Raw genomic sequence first — 26,236 nt, 5'->3', positions numbered from 1 at the left:
CCGCCCTACCCCAGTGTAGCACCTCCCTACCCCAGTGCAACACCTTTCTACCCAAGTGCGGCACCTCTCTACCCCAGTGCAGCACCTCCCTACTCTAGTGCATCACCACCCCACCCCAGTGCAGCACCTCACCCCCAGTGCAGCACCACACCCCAGTGCAGCACCACCCTACCCCAGTGCAGCACCTCCCTACCCCAGTGCAGCACCACCGCACCCCAGTGCAGCACCTCCCTACCCCAGTGCAGCACCACCCTACCCCAGTGCAGCACCCCAGTGCAGCACCTCCCTACCCCAGTGCAGCACCTCCCCCCTAGTGCAGCACCTCCACTCCAGTGCAGCACCTCCCACCCAGTGCAGCACCTCCCTACCCAGTGAAGCACCTCCCACTCCAGTGCAGCACCACCCTACCCCAGTGCAGCACCTCCCTGCCCCAGTGCAGCACCTCCCTACCCCAGTGCAGCACCTCCCTCCCCAGTGCAGCACCTCCCACCCCAGTGCAGCACCTCCCCCCCAGTGCAGCACCTCCCACCCCAGTGCAGCACCTCCCTACCCCAGTGCAGCACCTCCCTACCCCAGTGCAGCACCCCCACCCCAGTGCAGCACCTCCCTACCCCAGTGCAGCACCTCCCACCCCAGTGCACCCCAGTGCAGCACCTCCCTCACCCCAGTGCAGCACCTCCCTATCCCAGTGCAGCACCACACCACCTCACCCCAGTGCAGCACCTCCCCCCAGCTGTGCAGCAGTGCAGCACCTCCTTCCCCAGTGCAGCACCTCCCCACCAGTGCAGCACCTCCCACACCAGTGCAGCACCTCACCAGTGCAGCACCTCCCTACACCAGTGCAGCACCTCCCCACCCAGTGCAGCACCTCCCCACCAGTGCAGCACCTCCCACACCAGTCAGTGCAGCACCTCCCACACCAGTGCAGCACCTCCCTACACCAGTGCAGCACCTCCCTGCAGTGCAGCACCTCCCTAGTGCAGCACCTCCGTGAAGCACACCCCAGTGCAGCACCTCACCCAGTGCAGTGCAGCACCTCCATACACCAGTGAAGCACCTCCCACACCAGTGCAGCACCTCCTACACCAGTGCAGCACCTCCCTACCCCAGTGCAGCACCTCCCTACCTCAGTGCAGCACCTCCATACACCAGTGCAGCACCTCCCTACACCAGTGCAGCACCTCCCTACCTCAGTGCAGCACCTCCTACACCAGTGCAGCACCTCACCCCAGTGCAGCACCTCCCTACCCCAGTTTAGAAAGTAGCACTAAAGACAGACAAATGCAGGACGTGAGACAAAGATACAAGGCTGACAATGGTTACAGTGTTACGGGCGGTGGTAAGGTCACACACACACACACACACACACACACACACACACACACACACACACACACACACACACACACACACACACACACACACACACACACGTCACCTGGGCTACCACATCTCAGAAGGTAAAGAGGAAGAGAATAGGAAGGAAAGAGGGTAAGGAAAAAAGGAGGAACAGAAGGGGAGAGAAGGAAGGAAGGAGGGAGGAAGGGACAGAGAGAGGGACCAGAAGGGAAAGAAGGGAGGGAAGGAGAGAAAGAGGAGGGAGATAGGGGAAAAGGAAGGAGGAGAGGGAGGGAAGGAGGAGGAGGGAGGCGGGGAGAGGAAGGAGGGAGGCGGGGAGAGAAGGAAAGAGGGAGGGAGGTAGGGGGAGAAGGAAGGAAGGAAGGAAGGAAGGAAGGAAGGAAGGAAGGAAGGAAGGAAGGAGGGAGGGAGGGAGGGAGGGAGAGTTACCCGAGTGTCGACCAGCTTCACAATAACACGTTATCGAGCGTGGTGGCACGGCCTCCACCACCTACCTGCAACAACGACACAACAACACCCTTAATAATAACTCCAGGTAGCGGCTCTCTCTCTGTTGGAATCTCACCCACGGTCTCTCCAGCAAGATTAAAGCAGCAGTTTTACCACACCGCGTTAAGCTTGTCACACATACAGTTGTCTACTGTCCAGATGCTGAGACAAAGTGAAGCAGGTAATCTTATATTATTGTGAGGTACTGGAGGTGTGAAGTAGGTACTGTAGGTCTGAGTTATTGTAGCTACCGCCAACGAGCCTAAACTATTAATGGTCCGCCAACGAGCCTAAACAATTAACGTTCCGCCAACGAGACAAAAATATTAATGTTCCGCCAACGAGCCTAAACTATTAATGTTCCGCCAACGAGCCTAAACTATTAATGTTCCGCCAACGAGCCTAAACTATTAATGTTCCGCCAACGAGCCTAAACTATTAATGGTCCGCCAACGAGCCTAAACTATTAATGGTCCGCCAACGAGCCTAAACTATTAATGGTCCGCCAACGAGCCTAAACTATTAATGTTCCGCCAACGAGCCTAAACTACAGTATATAACCAACAGTAATAGATCATAACCTCCTTCATCTTCTTGACAAATGAAAACTAATTCCTCGCGCCTCGGCTTTATTTTCCAACTTTTTTGTAATAAAATTTACTAACTAATTTTTCATGTCAGCGTGATTTATTTTAATGTTCTCATTACTTTTAAAGCAAAAGAAAAATATTGTACTATTATTTATTCGTTGTATGTTTATATTTTTATCACTATTACGTATATTCTTATATATATTCAAAACAGATTTTTAATTTTATCTTATTAAATAGTGGAAATACCGAGTTTGAACTTCACCTAACCCAACCAACCTAACATAACTTAACCTAACCAAACTGGCCTAACCAACATAACTTAACCTAACCTCACCAAACTAGCCTAAACTAACCTAACTTAAGGTTACTTCACAAAGAACTAGGATCACATAAACAATATTCACAAACACAATAACGTCTTCACTATATACGATTATATTTTTCTGGTAAACTATAATGCAGTACATTAAATCACCTGCGGTAAACAGTGTCTACAACAAGTGGCCGCGAGAACCTTCATAACAAACAAGCCTCTTGTGTTATAGGTCCTGGTACAGTACAGTATAGTACAGGACAGTGCAGTACAGTTCAGTACAGTACAGTGCAGTACATTACAGTACAGCACAGTAGTCTCCCCTCCAGGATGTACAGCACACACAGCTGACAACACTGTTTACGGATGTTCAGATAAGTAGATGACAAATCCTGATGATTAGAGATAAACACGTGACAACTTTGGCGGGGCACAACACAACACAACATACAATGTGGACTTGAAGTGATAATTTATACATACGAGAAATAAAGTGTGTAAACAATTCATGGGTTCCTTGAGATCCACAAGTTAAGGGGTCAAGTGGTACCTGGGTGGATGATTAAGGTGTAGGGGGTCAAGTGGTACCTGGGTGGATGATTAAGGTGTAGGGGGTCAAGTGGTACCTGGGTGGATGATTAAGGTGTAGGGGGTCAAGTGGTACCTGGGTGGATGATTATGTAGGGGGTCATGGTACCTGGGTGTCAAGTGGGTGACCCTGGGTGAATGATTAAGGTGTAGGGGGTCAAGTGGTACCTGGGTGGATGATTAAGGTGTAGGGTCAAGTGGTACCTGGGTGGATGATTAAGGTGTAGGGGTCAAGTGGTACCTGGGTGGATGATTACAAGTGGTACCCTGGGTGGATGATTATGTAGGGGTCAAGTGGTACCTGGGTGATTATGTATGACCTGGGTGGATGATTAAGGTGTAGGGGGCACCTGGGTGAATGATTAAGGTGTAGGGGTCAAGTGGTACCTGGGTGATGATTAATGTACCTGGGTGGATGATTAAGGTGTAGGGGGTCAAGTGGTACCTGGGTGACCTGGTGGTACCTGGGTGGATGATGAAGGTGTAGGGGTCAAGTGGGGTGGATGATTATGTAGGGGTCAAGTGGTACCTGGGTGAATGATTAAGGGGTAAGGGTACCTGGTGGATGGTGTAGGGGCATGGTACCTGGGTGGATGATTATGTAGGGGTTGGTCCTGGGTGGATGATAAGGTGGGTAAGTGGTACCTGGTGGATGATGGTGTAGGGGGGTCAAGTGGTACCTGGGTGGATGATTAAGGTGTAGGAGGTCAAGTGGTACCTGGGTGGGGGACTAAGGTGTAGGGGGTCAAGTGGTACCTGGGTGGATGATTAAGGTGTAGGAGGTCAAGTGGTACCTGGGTGGATGATTAAGGTGTAGGAGGTCAAGTGGTACCTGGGTGGGGGACTAAGGTGTAGGGGGTCAAGTGGTACCTGGGTGGATGATTAAGGTGTAGGAGGTCAAGTGGTACCTGGGTGGGGGACTAAGGTGTAGGGGGGGGGGTCAAGTGGTAGGTTACTGAGGCTGGGCATAAAGGAGGAAGTTATCAAAGGAATCTGAGAAGGGATATGCAGCAAGTCAGGGTGAAGTGCTCTCTCTCTCTCTCTCTCATGTAAGTACATTAGTCAAGGCACCAACCGTGTAATTCGATTTACGTAATAATGAAAAAATATATATATTACAGTACACACACGAGGCACTGTACTTGACTGCCTTCATTTCTTAATTAAACTGAAGGCGATATTGACTGCTGGGGTAGCCCTGACGTGAACGAGCTAAGCTATAGGACAAGAGACTAATGCTCTACCCACTAGACCATCACCTCCTCTCCTCACACTGGTACAACAATAAGAAAAAAAATACATCTAAACCACAACAAAATAGGTAAAATTTTCTACATACTGATCGACATATAAACACAAATAACACAACATAACTCAACGAAATTTCACTATAAAACTCCTTGTTCCTGTCTGTCTAATCTGTCAAGCACTAGACCAGCATCCAGAGCTGAAGGGGGGAAAGTCTAAACCACCTTTCTCTCACACCTAATACACCTTTGTTTATACCACAGCCACACCATACTACCACAGTCACACCATGTTACCAGTCACACCATGTTATCACAGTCACACTATGTTACCAGTCACACCATGTTACCACAGCCACACCTATTACCCCAGTCACGCCACGTTATCACAGCCACACCATGTTACCAGTCACACCACGTTACCAGTTACACTATGTTACCCCAGTCACACCATTTTACCACAACCACATCATATTACCCCAGCCACACCATGTTACCCGTTACACCAAATAACCCCGGTCACACCATGGTACCACCACCACACCATGCTACCACAGCCACACCATGTTATCCCAGTCACACCATGTTACCACAGCCACACCATGCTACCACAGTCACAAGCACATGTTAGAGTGAACCACTAAAACAAACAAAGGTGACCATCGTGTGTTAGAATCGTCCATTTTGACAGAAAGACAGAGACAAACAGCAGTTACCTTGCCATGTCTTTCAGCAGCAAATGAGATTCCCACATCACGGCCTACCTGTGTGTGTGTGCGCGCGTGTGTGGGGGGGTGTATGGTATGGTAGGTGTGTGTGGGTGTATGGTAGGTGTGTGGTGTGTATGGTATGGTAGGTGTGTGTGGGTGTATGGTAGTGTGTGGGTGTATGGTAGGTGTGTGTGTATGGTATGGTTGGTGTGTGGGTGTATGGTGTTGGTGTGGGTGTATGGTATGGTAGGTGTGTGTGGGTGTATGGTAGGTGTGTGGGTGTATGGTATGGTTGGTGTGTGGGTGTATGGTGGTGTGTGGGTGTATGGTGGCGGTTGGTGGGGTGTATGGTAGGTGTGTGTGTGTGGGTGTATGGTGTGTGTGTGTGGGTGGTAGGTGTGTGTGGTGTATGGTAGGTGTGTGGGTGTATGGTATGGTTGGTGTGTGTGGGTGTATGGTAAGCGGGTGTGGGTGTATGGTATGGTAGGTGTGTGTGTGGGTGTATGGTAGGTGGGTGTATGGTATGGTAGGTGTGTGTGTGGGTGTATGGTAGGTGGGTGTATGGTATGGTAGGTGGGTGTATGGTAGGTGTGAGGGCAGGAGAGCTTCACGGTCAGTGTACGTACCTCACAGGCCGACATATACAGTAGCAGAAGCTGACCACCACACACAAATGCACACACACCCGACCGTCTCACAGGGTTCCGTCAGCGGCACTAGTAGGGCAGGGTAGGTAGGTGCGCTGCGTCGCCTAGATTGAAAGCGGTTTCCCCTCTCGCAGCAGCAGCCCGGAGGAAACCTGGCTCACACACACACACACACACTCTCTCTCTTTTGCTCTCTACACCACCCAACGTAAATGTCAAGGGTGAAACGCGGGTCGGCTAGCTGGGCCGCCCCTCACAAAGCCACAAGGGAAGAGGGGACTTGGGGGGAGGGAGGAGGGAAGGGAGAAAGGGAGAGGAGGGGGTGCATAGGGTAGTCATGTCTCTGTTATATGGTCGAGGTACAACACAAATCTTAACCTAAATCGTCTCCAATAGTCAACCCAAGCTCATCCTTCATCACCACGCATGTTTCCAGGAGGGAGGGAGAGACGGGAGGGAGGGAGAGACGGAAGGACAGTGGAAGGGACGGAGAGACGGACGATGGGTGGGAAGGACGGTGGGTGGAGGCAGGGGGAATGGTGGTGAGGAGGAGGAACCAGAGGACAGACAGAAAAGAGAGGAGAAGGAGAGAGAGGCGGGGTGGAAGGATATCTCAGTGCTTGTAGTTAAGGGCATCATAGGAGGTATAGTGAGACAGGACAGTAGTCCTCCCATAATTCTTATGTTGCATTAGGACCTTGGAAGCGGCTGACAGGTCATCTGGGTCACGAAACATCTATAAAAAATCTCAATTTAAACTTCTAACATTTTACTTAAATAAATAAGATTAATCGTATAAGCACCTTTATTAACACATCTAAATAAATAACTCTCTTAAGACGAAACTGGTCCCGAGTTACGACAACTTAAAGCGTTCTACGTCACAGCTCAGCTGAGGACATAATACCAGTGTTCTGACCAAGGAATATCCATAAGAACAAACACCCCTTCATATTTTCCTTACACCCCTGACACTGGCGCCATCTATTGGACAAGCCAGAAATCAGAAAATGGCCATTGGCGTCCCCGGCATTCATTTAATTGTTTATAATTACACCACTTATCACCTTATTAGCCGTTCGGGCGGTTTGTCTGTTCTTTGTTAGCTTTGTTATTAATTATATTGCCCAGTGTTAGTACAAGAGGAAACTGGAATACCAGTAGGAAACTAGTGATGCTTGGTATTGCGTCCGGACCAAGCATGACTCATACCTATATTCACACATAGAAATGTAAACAAACACGCTCTTAATTATTTAATATTGGTTTCCGGCATTTCTAATTGTATGTTTGAAAAGATATAAAAATTACACTAGAAACAACTATAAAAGGACGGGGGTAACCCGGTGGGTGCTACTGGACAATCAAATTCACAACAAAGTAACAACAACTAAGTAACAAATGAGCGACCTGCCACCAGAATGACTATACCCAATCACCTATGGCCCTCTTCTACATTAATTGCCGAATGGTTCATAGAAAATTAAAACTAAATGTGTTCACAATTGGTAAGCAGACCTGTTATTATCTAAAATAATGTTAAATACATGGATTATCAAAGGCAAATTATTTCAAGGCATTAGCACTTGAGGATGTTAGAAAATGTTAAACATTTATTATAAAAGGTCGATTTAAATACACGCTTATATACGCGCAGTCCGGGGGAAGGTAAAACGCTCAGGGGAACCAATCAGCTACAGACGAGGGGCGGGGCTTATGGGTCAGCTTAGCGTGGAAATACCTAAGTAAACCAAGTGTTGAAATGATAAATTAGCTGCAATTTAACCGTAACTGCTTAAGAGTCAACCACTTATGAACTTTCCTTTTATTGATTTTTAGAAGAAATGAAACACAAGCTCTCTATTATAATTTCCTTTTTTCTCACAAACAACACAAAGGAGGCAACACGTTTATATCTACCGCCACGCCCCGCGCCATCTAACACATGTTGAAGCGCAAAATATGTATACAGACAGCTGACACGCCAGCGATCCAGCGCCATCTCTAGGATAAGCATTCAACTAATACGGATTGAATTACTTCCGTAAGGATAATAGTTCCTTATAATATTCCTTGGGTGGAAACGTGGAGTCTGGGGACGAGAAGGATGTGCTGATGTGCTTGCTTGGTTTCTGGAAGGACGTACACACAGCCAGGTCTTCACTATTATTTATTACCATATTTCATACGTTATACTTAAGTTCCTTAGTGCATCACAAAGGTAGGTAATTGTAGTCTTCTGAATGACCATAATTTATTTTATTGATTATCGTAAACACAGTTATATTCTAAACAAAGGTTACCATTATCTATATAGTGTACTATTTATTAAGTTTAAATTAAGAATGTCTATTAAATACCGGGAACAATTGTGTTGAATTATGTGTGCCTTTAGCTTATTACTGATAAGGCATAAAACCCCTCACACCTGCCCTGTGTGTGCTGCAACCTTGGCACCCTCACACCTGTCCTGTGTGTGCTGTACACACCTTCACCACACCTGTCCTGTGTGCTGTACACACCTCGGTACATTATAGTTTATATCCACACAAGTAGTTCATACACGGAGCCAGCCATTATCCCAACATAATCCAACCTAATATGTAAGAGCGAGATCCTCCTCTTCCCCACATCTCATCTATCCCCCCCTGCCTCTCACCCTCCCTAACTGGTCTTCCACACCTACCCCCTTCAAAACCTCCCCACCACCTTCTAACCAAAAGAAATGTTGATCCTTCGTCATTCAGTTGTGTGCATAAAGGAAAGCCTGACCCAGGGGGAGAATGTTTTTTTATAGTAACAAATAAAAATTTCAACATATTTTTCTGGCGGGTCACGACTGACTCTTCATATTACTATTTTCACTTGTTTATTTCCAAAGACGGGGGGAGATGGTGTTGGAGGAGGAGGTGGTTGTGTTGGAGGTGGAGGAGGTCTGGAGGAGGAGGTGGTATTGGTGGAGGTGGTGGATGGGCAGGTGGGGTGGTGTTGGAGGAGGAAGAGGTGTTGGAAATGGAGGTGGTGTTGGAGGTGTTGGAAGTGGAGGAGGTGTTGGAAGGGAGGAGGTGTTGGAGGTGGAGGTGGTGTTGGAGAAGGTGTTGAGTGTTGGAAGTGGAGGAGGTGGAGGTGGTGTTGGAGTGGAGGAGGTGGAGGTGGTGTTGGAGGAGGAGGTAACCACCTAAGGTACTTGAGGCATCATCACTGCAGGAGAAGATATACACACACAACTCCAGCGGCTTGTGTGTGTGTGTGTGTGTGTGTGTGTGTGTGTGTGTGTGTGTGTGTGTGTGTGTGTATGTGTGTGTGTGCATGTATGTATGTATGTGTGTGTATGTATGTGTGTGTATGTATGTATGTATGTATGTATGTATGTATGTATGTATGTATGTATGTATGTATGTATGTATGTATGTATGTATGTATGTATGTATGTATGTATGTATGTATGTATGTGTGTGTGTGTGTGTGTGTGTGTGTGTGTGTGTGTGTGTGTGTGTGTGTGCATTGTGGTTCTGACCTTAATATATTGGGGTCTTGGCCTTGATATAAGGGACGTGACCCCCAATATGATTGTTTTGGTTGTGTTCCTCTGGACTTTGAAGAGTAAACCTTAGACTTTTGGTGAGAGGTGAGAGTGGGGGGACAGGTGTGAGAGGAGTGAGAGTGGTGGGGGGACATAGAGAGGTGAGAGTGGTGGGGGGGACAGAGAGGTGAGAGTGGAGAGTGGTGGGGGACAGAGAGGTGAGTGGGAGTGGTGGGGGACATGGAGGTGAGGTGTGAGGTGGTGGGGGACATAGGTGAGAGGTGAGAGTGGTGGGGGACAGTAGGAGGTGAGTGTGGAGTGGTGGGGAGACATAGGTGAGAGGTGAGTGTGGAGAGTGGTGGGGGGACATAGGTGAGAGGTGAGAGTGGGGGGGACATGGGGTGAGAGGTGAGGTGAGAGGGTGGGGGGACATAGGTGAGAGTGGGGGGACATGGTGAGAGGTGAGTGAGAGTGGTGGGGGGACATAGGTGAGAGGTGAGTGTGAGAGTGGTGGGGGGACATAGGTGAGAGTAGGTGGGGGGGACATAGGTGAGAGGTGAGTGGAGAGTGGTGGATTAGCGAGATGTGAGTGTGAGAGGTGGTGGGGGGACATAGGTGAGAGGTGAGGGAGAGGTGGGGGACATAGGGTGAGAGGTGGGGGACATAGGTGAGAGGAGTGTGAGAGTGGTGGGGGGACATAGGTGAGAGGTGAGGTGTGAGAGTGGTGGGGACATAGGTGAGATGAGTGTGGAGAGTGGTGGGGGGGACATAGGTGAGGAGGGGGACATAGGTGAGGGAGGTGAGTGTGAGAGGGTGGGGGGGACACAGGTGAGAGGTGAGAGTGTGGGGGACATAGGTGAGGAGGTGAGAGTGGTGGGGACAGGTGAGAGGTGAGTGTGGAGAGTGGTGGGGGGGACATAGGTGAGAGGTGAGAGTGGTGGGGGGACAAGGTGAGAGGTGGAGTGTGAGAGTGGTGGGGGGACTAAGCGAGATGTGAGGTGAGAGTGGTGGAGGGACATAGGTGAGAGGTGAGAGTGGTGGGGGACATAGGTGAGAGTGGTGGGGACATAGGTGTGAGGCGAGTGAGTGGTGGGGGACATAGGTGAGAGGTGAGTGTGAGAGTGGTGGGGACATAGGTGAGAGGTGAGAGTGGTGGGGGACAAAGGTGAGAGGTGAGTGTGAGAGTGGTGGGGGGACATAGGCGAGATGAGGTGAGAGTGGTAGACATAGGTGAGAGGTGAGAGTGGTGGGTATGAGGGTAGGGGGGGACATAGGTGTGGGGAGAGTGGTGGTAGGAACACAGGTGAGAGTGTTGTCTGGTAGTCTAGCACCGCAGCTTGAACATGGTTACGAAAATTGTAAAATATTGAACTATCTTTCTTAACTGACGATCATCAGCCGTACACGTGCGTGAGAGACACTTCACACACCTTAATGTATCATGTGTTACTTGTACCTTATGTATTATGTATTAAACCACCCAGTGTATGATCCGTTAGAACCACTTAATGGAGGGAAGTATGTAACAACCATTAACACAGGTAATAACATTGTTCAGGGTCTGTCTGCCTGCCTGTTAGGTTAATGTATGACGTCAAGGCAGGTAAGTAGTACAAACACACACACATACACACACTAATACACACGTATACACATAATAATAGACATACACACAGATATACACATACTAATACACACCCACACACACATACATACTACCACACACACATACATACTACCCCACACACACACACACACACACACCCCACACACACATACAACTACCCCACACACACACACACACACACATACACCCCACACACACACACACACACACATACACACACACACACACATATAACTCACACACACACACACACACACATACTACCCCACACACACACATACATACCACACACACACACACACATACATACTACCCCACACACACACACACACACATACATACTACCACACACACACACACACATACTATAACTCACACAAGTTCAGGTGGCTGCTCTTGACCAATAAACATACAGGTACGTACATATGACAGAGGTATACATGAACATGCACACAGACAAAAATACTTTGCTCGCACGCACACACGCACGCGCGCCACCACGTCCTCAGTCATCGATCCAGGCCTCTCACTCTATCCCTCTCTACCCTCGTCTCTCTTTCTCACTCTATACCCGCTCTCTCTCTCACATTCTTTACCCTCTGTCTCTCCAATAATTACAAAACAACAAATTACAGATGTGAGGACAGAAATACACAGCAGAAACTACCAGCCTTTATATACTGTACATAAAGACAACTACAACACAAACATCAAGCCTTAGTAATAACAACAACAACAATAACAATAACAACGACAACAGTAATAATAACAACAACAACAACAACAACAACAACAACAACAACAATAATAATAATAATAATAATGATAATAATGATAGTAATAATTAACACAACTTATGGCCCACAACACAACTTATGACCCATGACGTGACTGGGCATAACGTGTGTAAATACGGTTTATACGCACAGACATACACTATAGCTCACACGTACATACTGTACACACGCACACACACACATACACTAAAACACACATACATTCTGCACATACACACACAGACATACAATAAAACACACTATAACGCACATACATACTGTACACACACACACGGACATGCAATAAAACACACTATAACGCACATACATACTGTACACACACACGGACATGCAATAAAACACACTGTACAAACACACACACGTACATACTGTACACACACACAGTCATACAACACACTATAATGCACACATATACACGAACATAACACACACACAAACACACGTACATACTGTACACACACAGACATACAATAAAACACACTATAACTCACACGTACATACTGTACATACACACACAGACATAAACTATAGCTCACACGTACATACTGTACTCACATACATATACACACGTACATACTGTACACACACACACACAGACATACACTACAACTCACACACAAACATACACTATAACTCACACATACATAGTGTACAGTACACATACACTTTGACATACGCATCACCACACAACCACACTACTATAACCACCACACACAACCACACTACTATAACCACCACACACAACCACACTACTATAACCACCACACAACCACACTACCATACCCATATCGGCCTGGTGGTTACATAAGAGCAAAGATTAGTAACAGTAAAGTCACTCCACAGTAACAGTTTTTCAATCTACAGTAAGTCAAGTCACTCTACAGTAACAGTCAAGTCACTCTACAGTAACAGTCAAGTCACTCCACAGTAACAGTTAAGTCACTCCACAGTAACAGTCAAGTCACCCACAGTAACAGTTAAGTCACTCTACAGTAACAGTAAAGTCACTCCACAGTAACAGTTTTTTCAATCTACAGTAAGTCAAGTCACTCTACAGTAACAGTCAAGTCACTCTACAGTAACAGTCAAGTCACTCCACAGTAACAGTTAAGTCACTCTACAGTAACAGTCAAGTCACTCCACAGTAACAGTTAAGTCACTCTACAGTAACAGTCAAGTCACTCTACAGTAACAGTCAAGTCACTCCACAGTAACAGTTAAGTCACTCCACAGTAACAGTCAAGTCACTCTACAGTAACAGTCAAGTCACTCCACAGTAACAGTTAAGTCACTCTACAGTAACAGTTAAGTCACTCTACAGTAACAGTCAAGTCACTCTACAGTAACAGTTAAGTCACTCCACAGTAACAGTCAAGTCACTCTACAGTAACAGTCAAGTCACTCCACAGTAACAGTCAAGTCACTCTACAGTAACAGTCAAGTCACTCCACAGTAACAGTCAAGTCACCCCACAGTAACAGTCAAGTCACTCCACAGTAACAGTTAAGTCACTCTACAGTAACAGTCAAGTCACTCTACAGTAACAGTCAAGTCACTCTACAGTAACAGTCAAGTTACTCCACAGTAACAGTCAAGTCACTCTACAGTAACAGTCAACAGTCAGTCTCCACAGTAACAGTCACTCCACAGTAACAGTCAAGTCACTCCACAGTAACAGTCAAGTCACTCAGTAACAGTAACAACAAGTCACAGTCACTCAGTAAGTCAAGTCAGTCAGTCAAGTCACTCTACAGTAACAGTCAAGTCACTCCACAGTAACAGTCAAGTCACTCCACAGTAACAGTCAAGTCACTCTACAGTAACAGTCAAGTCTCTCCACAGTAACAGTCAAGTCACTCCACAGTAACAGTCAAGTCACTCTACAGTAACAGTAAAGTCACTCTACAGTAACAGTCAAGTCACTCCACAGTAACAGTCAAGTCACTCCACAGTAACAGTCAAGTCACTCCACAGTAACAGTCAAGTCACTCCACAGTAACAGTCAAGTCACTCCACAGTAACAGTCAAGTCACTCCACAGTAACAGTCAAGTCACTCTACAGTAACAGTCAAGTCACTCTACAGTAACAGTCAAGTTCACAGTCAGTCAAGTCAGTAACAGTCAAGTCACTCTACAGTAACAGTCAAGTCACTCTACAGTAACAGTCAAGTCACTCCACAGTAACAGTCAAGTCACTCCACAGTAACAGTCAAGTCACTCTACCGTAACAGTCAAGTCACTCTACAGTAACAGTAAAGACACTCCACAGTAACAGTCAAGTCACTCCACAGTAACAGTCAAGTCACTCCACAGTAACAGTCAAGTCACTCCACAGTAACAGTCAAGTCACTCTACAGTAACAGTAAAGACACTCTACAGTAACAGTCAAGTCACTCCACAGTAACAGTAAAGACACTCTACAGTAACAGTCAAGTCACTCCACAGTAACAGTAAAGACACTCTACAGTAACAGTCAAGTCACTCTACAGTAACAGTAAAGACAGTGCTTGGTGATGTTAGGTGTAGGCCAGAGCACAGAAGCCTCACAAGTTACATCTTATTATGAGTGGAGTAGCTGGTAGTGCCGCCACCCCTTGTCCACGGTCACAAAAATGCCTATGTTAAAAAGTTTCCTCAAAATGATCACAAGAGAAACACGACACTTGCTCACCCCAGCTATGAGACCGTGACCAACATCCACAATAGAGTCAAAACATTACACCGAGATTCTAAAGGAAGTAAATTTTTTTTCAACCTGTACATGCAAAGAAAGAGAAGAAAATTCAACTTTGATATTTTTGAGAACTGGAGTTGGGATGTGAGTTGTGACCTAAGGGAAACCCACAAGTGATGTCGTGTTCCGTATAAGGCCATGAACACCTTAGCACACAACACCTCGTTTAGGGAAGACCTGCAACACTACGTGGACACCTTTTACCACATACTCGAACACTGGCATTATCATACAGTACAGACCTGTACATGGTACGTATAAGAGTAAAAGAAAGTAAATATCGCCAACAACCTTGTATTTATATCGTTATCATCTTTTGACCATTCACCTATTGAGTACGATGATCTGAACCTGTTGAGTACGATGTCTTAATCCCTTGAGTATGATATCTGAACCCCTTGCACTTCAAAGAGGATGTTAGAAATTTTTAAATATTTATTATAAAAGGTCGGTATAAATATGCACTTATATACGCGCAGTCCGGGGAGAGGTAAAACGCTCAGGGGAACCAATCAGCTATAGGCGAAGGGCGGGGCTTATGAGCCAGCTTAGCGTGGAAATAGTATAACTCCACTTATGGGCAACCATCTGGCCTCTCAAACACCCCAAATTTAACCAGGGAATAAACAAACAGCTCCATCCTTAACACACAGATGTAGAAACATGAGAAAATCTATGACTACACCACAACACCCATGATGCACTACCTCTCTTAAGTACTGTAATTCACCTCTTATATGGAAGTACAGTATGTAATAACCTTTCACTGTCTCTCTTTCTCTCTCTAATGATTTATCTGTGTGTGTGTGAGTCTGTGTGTAAGAGAGATACCAGTGATGGTACCCCATGTGTACTAATGGCCCCTTAGTCACAGAGGACCCTCTCCCTCTCCCTCACTAACTTTAGCTTTTCATTTTAAATTAAAAATTTCTTCTGTGTTAGTTGTGTCTCAGAGTATCCTTAAAATCCATCCACAATATTAAGCTATTTTGGGGAAATTAAAGTCTACAGAACCATATACTGTACTGTAGTATTAATCCATGTTGGCGCACTACCTCCTACCGATGCCACATAAACAGTTCACCTGAGCATTGAACGCTTCATGCACAGGAACACACAAGAGCTTCACAGCAACTGTTCCGTACACACTAACACTTCCAGAGACTGCTACACTAAGGTACAGTACATATATGATTTATTGTGGATAAGTTGAACCAACCAAATTTACTTAAGCTAACCATCCTAGGATACATTATTTATGGTTATGTTAAGTGAGATAAATTAATTTAGGTTAGGTTAAGTGAGATAAATTAATTTAGGTTAGGTTAAGTTAGATAAATTTAGGTTAGGTTAAGTTAAATTAATTTAGGTTAGGTTAAGTTAGATAAAGTTAGGTAAGGTTAAGTTCCATGGACAAAGTTAAGTTACAAAGGATAAGTTACAAAGGATAAGTTACAATGTTGAGTTACAAAGGATAAGTTACAATGTTAAGTTACAAAGTTAAGTTATAATGTTAAGTTACAATGCTAACATTATTGGCCAAAGGAAGGCTATAGGTAGAAGGATAAATCGTGGCAAAATTTACCTCCGGGATTATTATAAGGTATTGGCCGGTAGGGTTAAGACCGAGATAAGGAGAGCAAAGAAGAATAATGAACTGAAGATAGCAAGGGAGGCGAAGACAAATCCAAAGCCCAAAGGATTCTACCAAATGTATCAAACTAAAACACGAGATAAGATTGGACCAATACAGTCAGATACCGGCGAGCTAACTGATAACGGCGGAGAAATGAGCAATAATCTGAATAAATATTTTTCAACAGTTTTCACCACCGAAAATTTAAACATGATACCCAAAAAACCGACTCTATTCAGAGATAGTGAAGAAAACAAATTAAGCGAGATAGTAGTGACTAGTAATGATGCTAGTAAGCAAATGGATAAACTAAAGCCTAATAGGTCACCTGGTCCCGATGAGATATTTGCCAGAGTATTAAAGGAATGTAAGGAAGAGCTTAGTATGCCCTTAGCAAAGTTGTTTAACATGTCCTTAAAAACAGGTGTAGTACCAGAATCCTGGAGGATAGCGAATGTAATACGATTTTCAAGAAGGGGGATAGATCACTATCCTCTAACTACTGCCCAATCAGTCTAACATCAATAGTAGGCAAATTACTGGAAGAAATCATTTCAAATTCTATTCAAAATCACCTGGAGAAGCACCAATTGATCAATGATTCCCAGCATGGCTTCACAAGCGGGCATTCATGTCTAACTAATCTATTAACATTCTTTTCATCAGTTTTCGAATTGGTGGACGAGAGGCACAATTATGATGTGGTATATCCCGACTTAAGCAAAGCCTTCAACAGTCCCCCACGAAAGACTAACTAGAAAGATAGAAGAATATGGCATCAGAGGTAATATCCTTAAATGAATTAGGGCGTGGTTACAGGACAGGAAACAGTGAGTGAGCATTGACGGCACTAAATCCCATTGGAGCAACGTCACAAGTGGAGTTCCCCAAGGCTCAGTACTTGGACCATTATTATTTATTATATACATAAACGACATAGATATCGGCATAGATAGCAACATAAGTAAATTTGCTGATGACACTAAAATAGGACGTGTTATTAAATCTGACAAGGACTCCACAAAACTACAGGAAGACCTAAACAAATTTTTCGAATGGTCTGAAAAATGGCAGATGGAATTTAACGAGGACAAATGTAAAGTACTCAGTATAGGAGATGTAAACAGGGAAACCAGTTACCAGATGAACAACGAAGCCATTGAGGAATCCGACTGCGAGAGAGATTTAGGAGTAATGATAAATAGGAACCTTAAGCCAAGTAAACAATGTGTATTTGCTCGAAACAAGGCTAATAAAGTACATGGGTTCATACAAAGGAGTGTTAGTTACAAGACTAGCGAGGTCATCCTAAAACTATATCTTGCGCTTGTGAGACCTCACTTGGATTACGCAGTTCAATTCTGGTCACCGTATTACAGAATGGATATAGAATCCTTGGAAAGAATTCAGAGGAGAATGACAAGGCTAATCCCAGGCATTAGGAACCTTGAGTACAAAGACAGGTTAAAGCATCTTAATTTGCACTCCCTCGAGAGACGCAGAGTGAGAGGCGATATGATAGAGGTGTATAAATGGAAGTCAGGGCTGAACAAAGGGGACATTACAAAGGTACTCAAACTATCCAACCGGGAGCGAACTCCTAACAATGGTTTTAAATTAGACAAATTTAGATTTAGGCGCGAAATAGGTAAACACTGGTTTGGTAACAGAGTAGTGGATGAATGGAACAAGTTACCAAATATCATCATTAACTCGAATACGCTGGATAGCTTCAAACATAGGTTGGATGCTTATATGAGCAATAGGGGTTGAGTGTAAATGGGACTGCCCAGTATGGGCCAATAGGCCTGCTGCAGTTTCCTCCATTCTTCCATTCTTATGTTCTTATGTTCTTAAAGGTTAAGTTAAGATAGGTTTGGTTAAGTAAGGTATGGAAAGGTCACATAGAAGTATTTAGTTGCTTAACATTCAGCTGGTCGCTGTGAAAAATTTGTCAGCAACTGAAGAGCCACACAAGGCAGTGTCAGGTGGACAGAGCAGTGAAAATTATAACCAGAACTATGGACATTTTTTATGAAAATTGCAAAACCTCATAATTTATTGAGATATTCTTGGTAATTAACTTGACACTTATATTTAAAGGTAATAGTTGATATACTGACCTGTCAACGATTTATTTTGATCATGGAAGTATAACATATGAACTATCCTTGGTGTCCGCAGGAGTTTCATACAATAAAAATACACCAAATTGTAATAACAAATATTGTTTGTTTTCCCTCAGTTGTTTTTACCTAAATATTTTACAAATTTAACCAAACAAATGGTGAAACACAAACAAGTCAGCCTACACCTGAGGAGGCACACTGGAGGTGAATGTACTCTCCTTTCATAGTGTTGGTCATCTTGTGGTTCAACATCATAATTACTGCCACTAATACTCGCTAGACTTTGTCAATATAATGAATAGCAGCAGTTACCTCAATAATTAACTACCTACTTGGTGCACAGGGTGTGTGGCTCTCCTGTGGTGTAGATTAACACAAACAACAAACACTAGTGGTTTGTGTCGTCTGCCTGTTTATATCCAATGAAAATAAATAAATGATTTTGGCACATTTTAATGACACTTACTTTAAATTTAATGGTATTTGCGATTAAAAGTACTTATTTAAGTACATTTATAAGTCTTAAAAATATATAAATTCATTTGTAAAAATTAATTACACCAGAAAGACCTGTTAACACATAATGTGTTTATGAGATGGATATCTTTTGATACCACACCAGAGGAAGACCTATTAGTATATACATATATGTACATATTTATTTTATTAAACCATTAAAATATCTTATTAAATCGAATATTTTGTAAGTCATTATATATCATATACTATTTTTAAGTAATTTTATACCAAAGAAAACCTAAAGAGTAGTATAGTTTTTGTTAATAAGCTTAAAAGAACAACAAGGAGGATAAGGCCAGCAGAGGTGACTTCACCAGAACGCTTCCTGCTATAGACGCCATGACTCTGGACAAGAACAAGTCCAGTCGTCTATACTGCCAGCTGAGGAGTGACCCAACCCAAAACAATGTTGGAGTGACGAGTTTCTTGGTAATGTTGGTCTCAGACATGAAGAAATGACCTTAAAGGACATATTGATGTTTCTTTATTTCATCCAAGGTTTGTGTGAGATAATATAATATGTTTGTGAGATACAAGTTTATCATTGGACGAAGACTAGAATGAAAAGTGCTCCACCCATAACCATTACCCATCTCCAGTCTGCCTTATTATTATTTTGGTAGTTTGGTCATGTGTACACGTTGGTGGTGAGACATATAAGGATCCAGGGTTCTGTAAAAAGGGGTAGGCTTAATTTGTTCTCCCTGTCAAGTGCAGACGTAAGATAAATAAACTATCTATACATACATTGAACACAATGGAATGGAACTAAATGAAGTGTTCCAAACTATCACTGATCAATGATGTAGCAATGAAATAAAACTATTTTAATCAATCCATGGTAAATATTCGTCCATTGGCTGCCCTCAGGTTTTGATACAAATTTATATATTTTTTGGGTGTATTATGGTGAGTTTTACTCAAATCCGACCTTCATTTCTTGTGCAAATTAGCGTTTTTTAAGAAAAAAACGTTTTCATTTGTAACAAAATGGCTGTCAGGTTTGAGTAAATCACACCATAAAACACACACATAAACTAACCTAACCAAACCTAACCTATCCTAACTTAATCTAACCTAACCATTTTGGGGGAGCTTACCTGCTACTGTGGTGGAGGATACAGTTGGGCAATCTGGAGAAGGAAGTGGTGGAGGATGGGGGTTAGGGTCATCTCATACCCAAGATATATCCTGGATAGTGTCTGAAACTCACCCTAATTTAATGTGATTTCTTCCCTGGATTACAGGATTGTGTGGAGCATTTGGACATGAATTCTCAGAAGATGATCAGGTTCAATTTGTGGACATATTTGATAATGTGACCCTACCCTGCTTCCACTACAATTATGTTAACACAGAGGTGCGTGGGTTTACTTCACAGGTATGTAGTCTCAGCATGATAAATATTTGTTAACTGTAATGTTTAATTATCTTATGATACAAAGTCCATATATCCAAGCTGGGGAGTGAATATAGTAAACTAAATAGTGTTGAGGTGAATACCTATCAGAATTTGTTATATTTTGAATGAACATTTACAGAAATGTGTGAATTGTGTTGCAGAAATATATATGTTGTCCCTCAATGCACAAGAACAATGACTAATTATGTGATTTACGCTGTACAGAATAATACATACTGGAGACAGGAAGGAAAGCACTACTTGGGAGAGAAAGTCCTTCCTAATGGTTCTCTGTTCCTGACCAATGTTACTCAGGAGCAGAATGGTCACTACAAGTGTCTACGGATGCAAGATGACAGAGTTATTGAATCCATTCGATTAGTAGTTAGAGGTGTGTATCTGTCTTGTACTGAACACCATGTATGGTAATAACCAGTCATTGATTACACAATGAATATAATATAAAATATAGCATTTATTTATATATAGTCTATACAGGTTGCCCACCCCATGATTGGGGTGGGCATTATACCCCTGGTGACTTATTGCATCACCTCAAATTCCCGCTGATCAGTCGTGTGGCGATATAATAGTCTGTTTACCTACAGGCCCACCAAATCCTCCTGAGAATGTGACCATCACAGCATCAACTGTTATTGCTAAGGTGACATGGAACCTGCATCTGGAGGAGGACTGGGAATATTCCTTAGAGGGCCCTAAGACCACACTCCACCTCCTGTATCATCGAGCAGGTTCAGATGAGTGGCAGGTGTTACCACATAGCATACCTCCCTCACAGGTGGGTTTTTATACAGTTAACCCTCACTTTACGCGGTTAATGTAACCCGGAGGGTCCCGCGTAAAGTGAATAACATAACATATGGGATTAATTGAAATGGAGTCCGGGCCGATCCCCAAACTCCACTTTTTGACGACACACAACTATGTTGTAGTAAAAATTTTATCTTAAATTTATGATGGTATGAAAAAACAAGTAATATAGAAGAGGTTAGGTTAGGAAAGATAAAGGTTAACATAGGAAAAATAAAGGTAAGGTTAGAAAACTAAAAATTAGGTGTAACACTTACGGTAGTAGAAGAGATGGGTCGGCATACGGGGATGGAGGCTGGTTCCGAGGCAGAGGGCAGATTACTGGCCCTCAGGTGAATCACCATTACTAGGTGAATCACCACCACTGTCACTTACAGTTGTCAGGGCTTCCCTGACAAATCCCTCAAAGTCACCTTCACTGTCACTATCACTGGCTTGGGCTGGCTGTGGTGGGTTGAGGGCGAAGAAATCTGTTATGCTTTGCTGACGGCTGGCGTTGATGTTGTCGTGATACACCTTGATGTACGGCTCCATAGCCTGCACCAGCCGGGTATGGAAGCCATTTTACGGAACAATGGATGCGCGTTTACACGGAGTGGCCTTGAGGGATGAAACTGCCGCGGCTAGGTCAAGCATCGTCTTTCCTCCCTCCCTCCCTCCCCCGGGTGGACACGTCATAATACTTTAAGCCAATTACAGCTAGCAGCAGAGGGGGGTAGGGATGCATGGCCAATCACAGGTCTGATACGTCATATGACGTCAGTGATAACGCAACAAAGACACACACTGCGCAACCTTACCGCGCCGCTTGCCCAAGCGGAGGGAGGAGGAGGGAGAGGCAGGCAGGCAGGCGGGCGGGTGGGGCGAATCTAAAAATAGCGTCGCGCCGGACACTCTCCGCGTAATGGGGTTCACGTACCGCGTAATGTGAGCACGTGAGGTTCTGGCAAGGCACCGCGTTAACGTGGAAACGCGGAATGCGGGACCGCGTAAAGTGAGGGTTAACTGTACTGTATTTACGTAAACACATTTGGTTGGTGCTGTTTAGTAAGATTCAGTGAATTACATATAGCCAGGTTTGATCTATTAAAACATTTGGATAAGAGGACATTTTTCTGCCAGGTTGGAGGCTCATTTTTTAACATTCCAAATAAGGGATGTGTTTGTATCTGACTAGGGTCAGGGTGAGGGGTATTGTTTCACAAGTTGAGGTTCTTACATAACTCAGTTTAAGGTCATTGCCTAGTGGGGAGCCTTGAAGGTACAATAACAAATACTGTAGTTTGAAACCTGTTGGGAGCACTTAAATGGTTACTAGGATGATGAATTCAATGCGAAGTTTCACCGATAGAGGTGAAAATCTTCTCTCCCAGGTCATTGGTGCATGGTACTAGGTTGCTTCTGGTGCTCTTACCCTGGTTACTAGGATTAAGAGTGTGAGTCTTCCACACCTTTTTTACGAGTTGGTTTGATCATTCATAAACTACTTGATTCAAGTTGTAAATGGGAGATTGATTCTGAAAACCCTTTTCTAAATAAACATGGATCAGGCTGCTCATTATCTTTCCTAGAATGATTCATAATTTTCTTTTCTCTTCTAGGGTTGGTTACATATATTTAGATTACATCCCAACACAACTTACGAGTTTCAACTATGGACCTCAAACATGTATGGACAGAGCGATAATGTCACTGTCGTCACCACAACCACTCCTGCTACCACTGAAAATGGTAATTTTTATCATATGTTTTCTATATTACTCGGTGTTGTGAAGGAGCTTGCCCTATGTATACATAGAAATAGATCCACTTATATGGCTTAATTCATGACTATACTGTATACTAGTACTTACTATATTCCTATTAAACTATTTAATTATTGACTTATTTCAGAATTAGCAAAAATTGTTGGAAAAAAATTGGAAGGATTCAGCCCCAACGTGTGGATCGTTGCTGTGGTTGTGGTAATGGTTGTGTCCAATGTGCTGGTAGGCCTTCTCATAGTAGTCTATTATTTCCAGCAGAAACTTAAAAAGTCAGGTAAGTTAATGTTGACTTCAGTACTGTACTTACCATTACCGTACAGGCACACTCATAGTTATGAAAACCTTTTAAAAATTGAAGCACAGTTTCCCAAATGTTGAGGTACTGTACAGTATATTGCTACAACAAAAATCACTAAAATGTCACAGATCATTTTCAATGATGGTTATTGGTGTACACCATGATTATAAGCCCAAAAATAAACACAGTTTATGTTTTAACCTCCCCTGCTGCATCTGAATGGACCACCATTTTCATGATGTCATCAATGGCTATATGACGTCAGAGACATCCTTTAAAATTGGCTAGTATAAACTGGGCTTTAATATTCTCTTTAAAAAAAATAGGATTTCAGGATTTCAACCTCCATTTTAATACTTATTGCTCATCAGCTCATTCTATACAGTTTTGTAATAATTTTTGATTATGAGGTTTTACACGTGAACCTGTACAGTAAATTAAGAGGCCTTATCTATTTTCTAGCCGAGGCAGATGACCCAGAAAAGATTGAGTTGGTTCCACACATCATTGAAAATCCTGGATATCAAGTGGAGCAGTCTTATAGTGTGGAGACAATACATGAAAGCCTTCTCTCACCATCTACAAGTGCCCAGAGTACTGCAGTTGTTGTTTAAGAGGTCTTTGGTAATGTAAGCATTGTTATTTTAGTGTTTAGCAGATATTGAGCAACATTGCCAGTCCTTCTGATGCTCATTATAAACGTGATGAAACTGGGACTATGAGGCATCTGTCCTGTCCTTACATATTTTGCTTTAAACGAAGCACAGAATCTGTAATACCCAGCAGCCAAAACTTGACAAAAGTATCAGAGGACAAAATATGACTTGTCTGAAATTTGGAAATTCAGACTAATTTAAATTGCAGACCTCAACTTGTCTCAGGGCTTCCAAAAACTGGAAGTGTAGATCTATAAACTTCTGATATTTTTGTCGGTAGAAGAAATTTTGTTTTAATTACCGCAAAAGAAGGTATACAGTACATTAGCTGTGTTGAAAATATCTTATTTCTTTCAGGTGGTGCATTATAATGAAGAAGGTGAAGCATGGTGTTAGCCACCCTTTGCACTCTGTTGATACATTTGGTCACCTTGGCGTATAGGCTGCTTAACTCTTTCTAAATTTATAAATACATTTTCATCATCATTAATCAAAATGATTTGCAAAAAAGATTAGAATGAACTAACCTTTTCCTGTACATCTTACATGGCTGTTATTTGGTCACAAAGTAAGATGAGGCATAAAGCATCATCTTTTCATATGTCAACCACCACACACAACTTCATAAGACATTGAAGTGTTGATGACTTCCCCAGTAAGAGTAACCAAATATTTACCACAGAAATTTGTACGTTTGTTCGGTTTGGAATTATGAAGAAGTTGCTAGGTAGTAGCATTGAGAAGAGGTGTACAGTAGACAGACAAACAGTTAAAGTGGCGGGTATACGGCCAGCATCCTAAGAGGGGAAACTGGAGTAATATAGATGAGAGGGTCTCATGAGGGTGTGAGGGCTGGAAGGGCTTATTAAGAGATGGCAGCATACATGTGTGTGTGTGTGTGAGAGAGAGAGAGAGAGAGAGAAAGCTGTTTTAGCCCATTTGTGATTTGCAGAAAGAATATACTATATAGAGAATAAAGGTGTAATTAGCGAGCTACAAAGCCCTGGTTACCTGATGCCATTGTATGTTTCTGTGAGTATCACTTCCCGTATCATACACACTAGTACATGCTGAGTCTTATTCCAGCATTTCAGATATTAACCACATGGATACCTACCTGCCTACCAGTGTCAAATATCTTGTAACGATGCTCAAAATACTTGCTGGAAAAATGCACTTATAAGGTTGGTTTTGTAGTAAATAGAACAGCTGGCAGTACTGTAGCTGGTGCTCCCAGTACAATAATATGACGACAACTTCTCTTGATATACTGTACTTTTGAGGGACAGTAGAAATACTTAAAAGAAGGAATGTGAGTTTCACAATACAATAAAATATAAAAAGGAATGGCAAATACTAATATCTTTAGTATACAGTGCACAGTTAGGGACTCCAGGAAAGGTACAGTACTGTGCTGGAATACCTGTGTATTTGTTGCTGACTTTTTAAGAAGCTCTAGTGTGCTTATGGCTATACAGTACATTAATGTCATTTGTGAAGAAGCTTTAAGGAACATCTTCCTTTTTTGATGCTTTACCTTACAGGTGTGGGTGCTTTACTGCGTAAACTTGTCTAACATATATACTACCTGCCATTATAGTGAGCTGTGACATATAGGATGTTTATATAGTACTGTATGTATAATTTTCTCAATTTACAGTAGTCTTAGAATTTGTGTGTTACTAGAAAGAGACAACCTCAGCATGTACAGTACAGTACAGTACAGTACTTTTTTTAATATTTTCATCGATTGTAACCCCTCGGATATATCACAATCATCAGAAGCACCTCACTATTTCATGGCACAAAATGCGGAACTTCCTCTTATATCACAGAGGGGTGATCCAACTGTCACAACCTGTGGCACACCGGCAAGGCTTGCCGAGTCTTTGGACATTTTGACCATAATAACTTTTGGCTAATACTGTACGTACTTGTGGGCATTTCACTTGTAATTATATAGCTACCCTTCTCTAATTGTAGTTACAAATTGATTTTTATTTTAAATACTGTATTGATACAGAACAGTAGAATCATTAATATCTGGCACTTAACAAACCAAAATTTTCAGATCAGTTTTTTCAAGGATCCCTCAATATAAATTTATTTTTAAGGAACTACAAACCATTTGTATGAGTCATGTTTTGGAATGCTGTATGCTCTGTGTACTGGACTCCGGTGGTAAATAGAACCTGCAATAATTCCCAGTCACTTACTGGTTAATCACTTTCATATGGAACTTGCAGTGTTTTGTGTTGCTGTTTCCTACATTAAGAAGTGTTGTGCAGGCAAAGTGTTCACAACAACATCAACTTGCCTACTGATCTGTTATGGTTCAACAGGAGCATTCAGAGTACTGTAGTAATGAAGAA

The 26,236-nt window shown here is 43.3% G+C and overlaps 2 protein-coding genes across 3 annotated transcripts in view; one reads left to right on the top strand and one right to left on the bottom strand.

Annotated features, from left to right (window-relative positions):
• The window catches only part of LOC121859452 (protein retinal degeneration B-like), a 166,952-nt gene extending 160,901 nt beyond the window's left edge, over window positions 1-6,051 (bottom strand). The window contains 1 exon segment of the mRNA XM_042356265.1: window positions 5,926-6,051. The gene's annotated coding sequence lies outside the window, so the exon portion shown is untranslated.
• A 13,187-nt stretch (window positions 6,052-19,238) lies between these two features.
• On the top strand, window positions 19,239-25,194 carry LOC121859451 (contactin-3-like). 2 transcript variants are annotated; one of them, XM_042356264.1, is made up of 7 exons: window positions 19,239-19,409; window positions 20,159-20,271; window positions 20,539-20,704; window positions 20,922-21,112; window positions 22,746-22,875; window positions 23,038-23,184; window positions 23,671-25,194. In XM_042356264.1, the coding sequence occupies exons 1-7, from the start codon at window positions 19,367-19,369 to the stop codon at window positions 23,820-23,822; spliced, it is 942 nt and encodes a 313-aa protein (XP_042212198.1). In that variant the 5' UTR covers window positions 19,239-19,366; the 3' UTR covers window positions 23,823-25,194. The 2 variants fall into 2 exon arrangements, with proteins under 2 accessions (XP_042212198.1, XP_042212197.1); XM_042356263.1 differs by having other exon boundaries at window positions 19,240-19,409; window positions 20,159-20,292.
• The last annotated feature ends 1,042 nt before the right edge of the window (window positions 25,195-26,236 follow it).

Source organism: Homarus americanus, unplaced genomic scaffold (genome assembly GCF_018991925.1).
Source record: "Homarus americanus isolate GMGI-L3 unplaced genomic scaffold, GMGI_Hamer_2.0 scaffold7626, whole genome shotgun sequence".
In the NCBI taxonomy this organism is placed as follows: domain Eukaryota; kingdom Metazoa; phylum Arthropoda; class Malacostraca; order Decapoda; family Nephropidae; genus Homarus; species Homarus americanus.
Note: the sequence above shows the minus strand (reverse complement) of the source record. Positions and strands in the feature narration are given on the sequence as shown.

Coding starts and splice junctions, on each gene's coding strand:
- LOC121859451 (XM_042356263.1), top strand. CDS start 19,367: ATGACCTTAAAGGACATATTGATGTTTCTTTATTTCATCCAAG. Junction 20,705..20,921: donor CATTCGATTAGTAGTTAGAG/GTGTGTATCTGT, acceptor GTTTACCTACAG/GCCCACCAAATCCTCCTGAG. Junction 21,113..22,745: donor ATAGCATACCTCCCTCACAG/GTGGGTTTTTAT, acceptor TTTCTCTTCTAG/GGTTGGTTACATATATTTAG.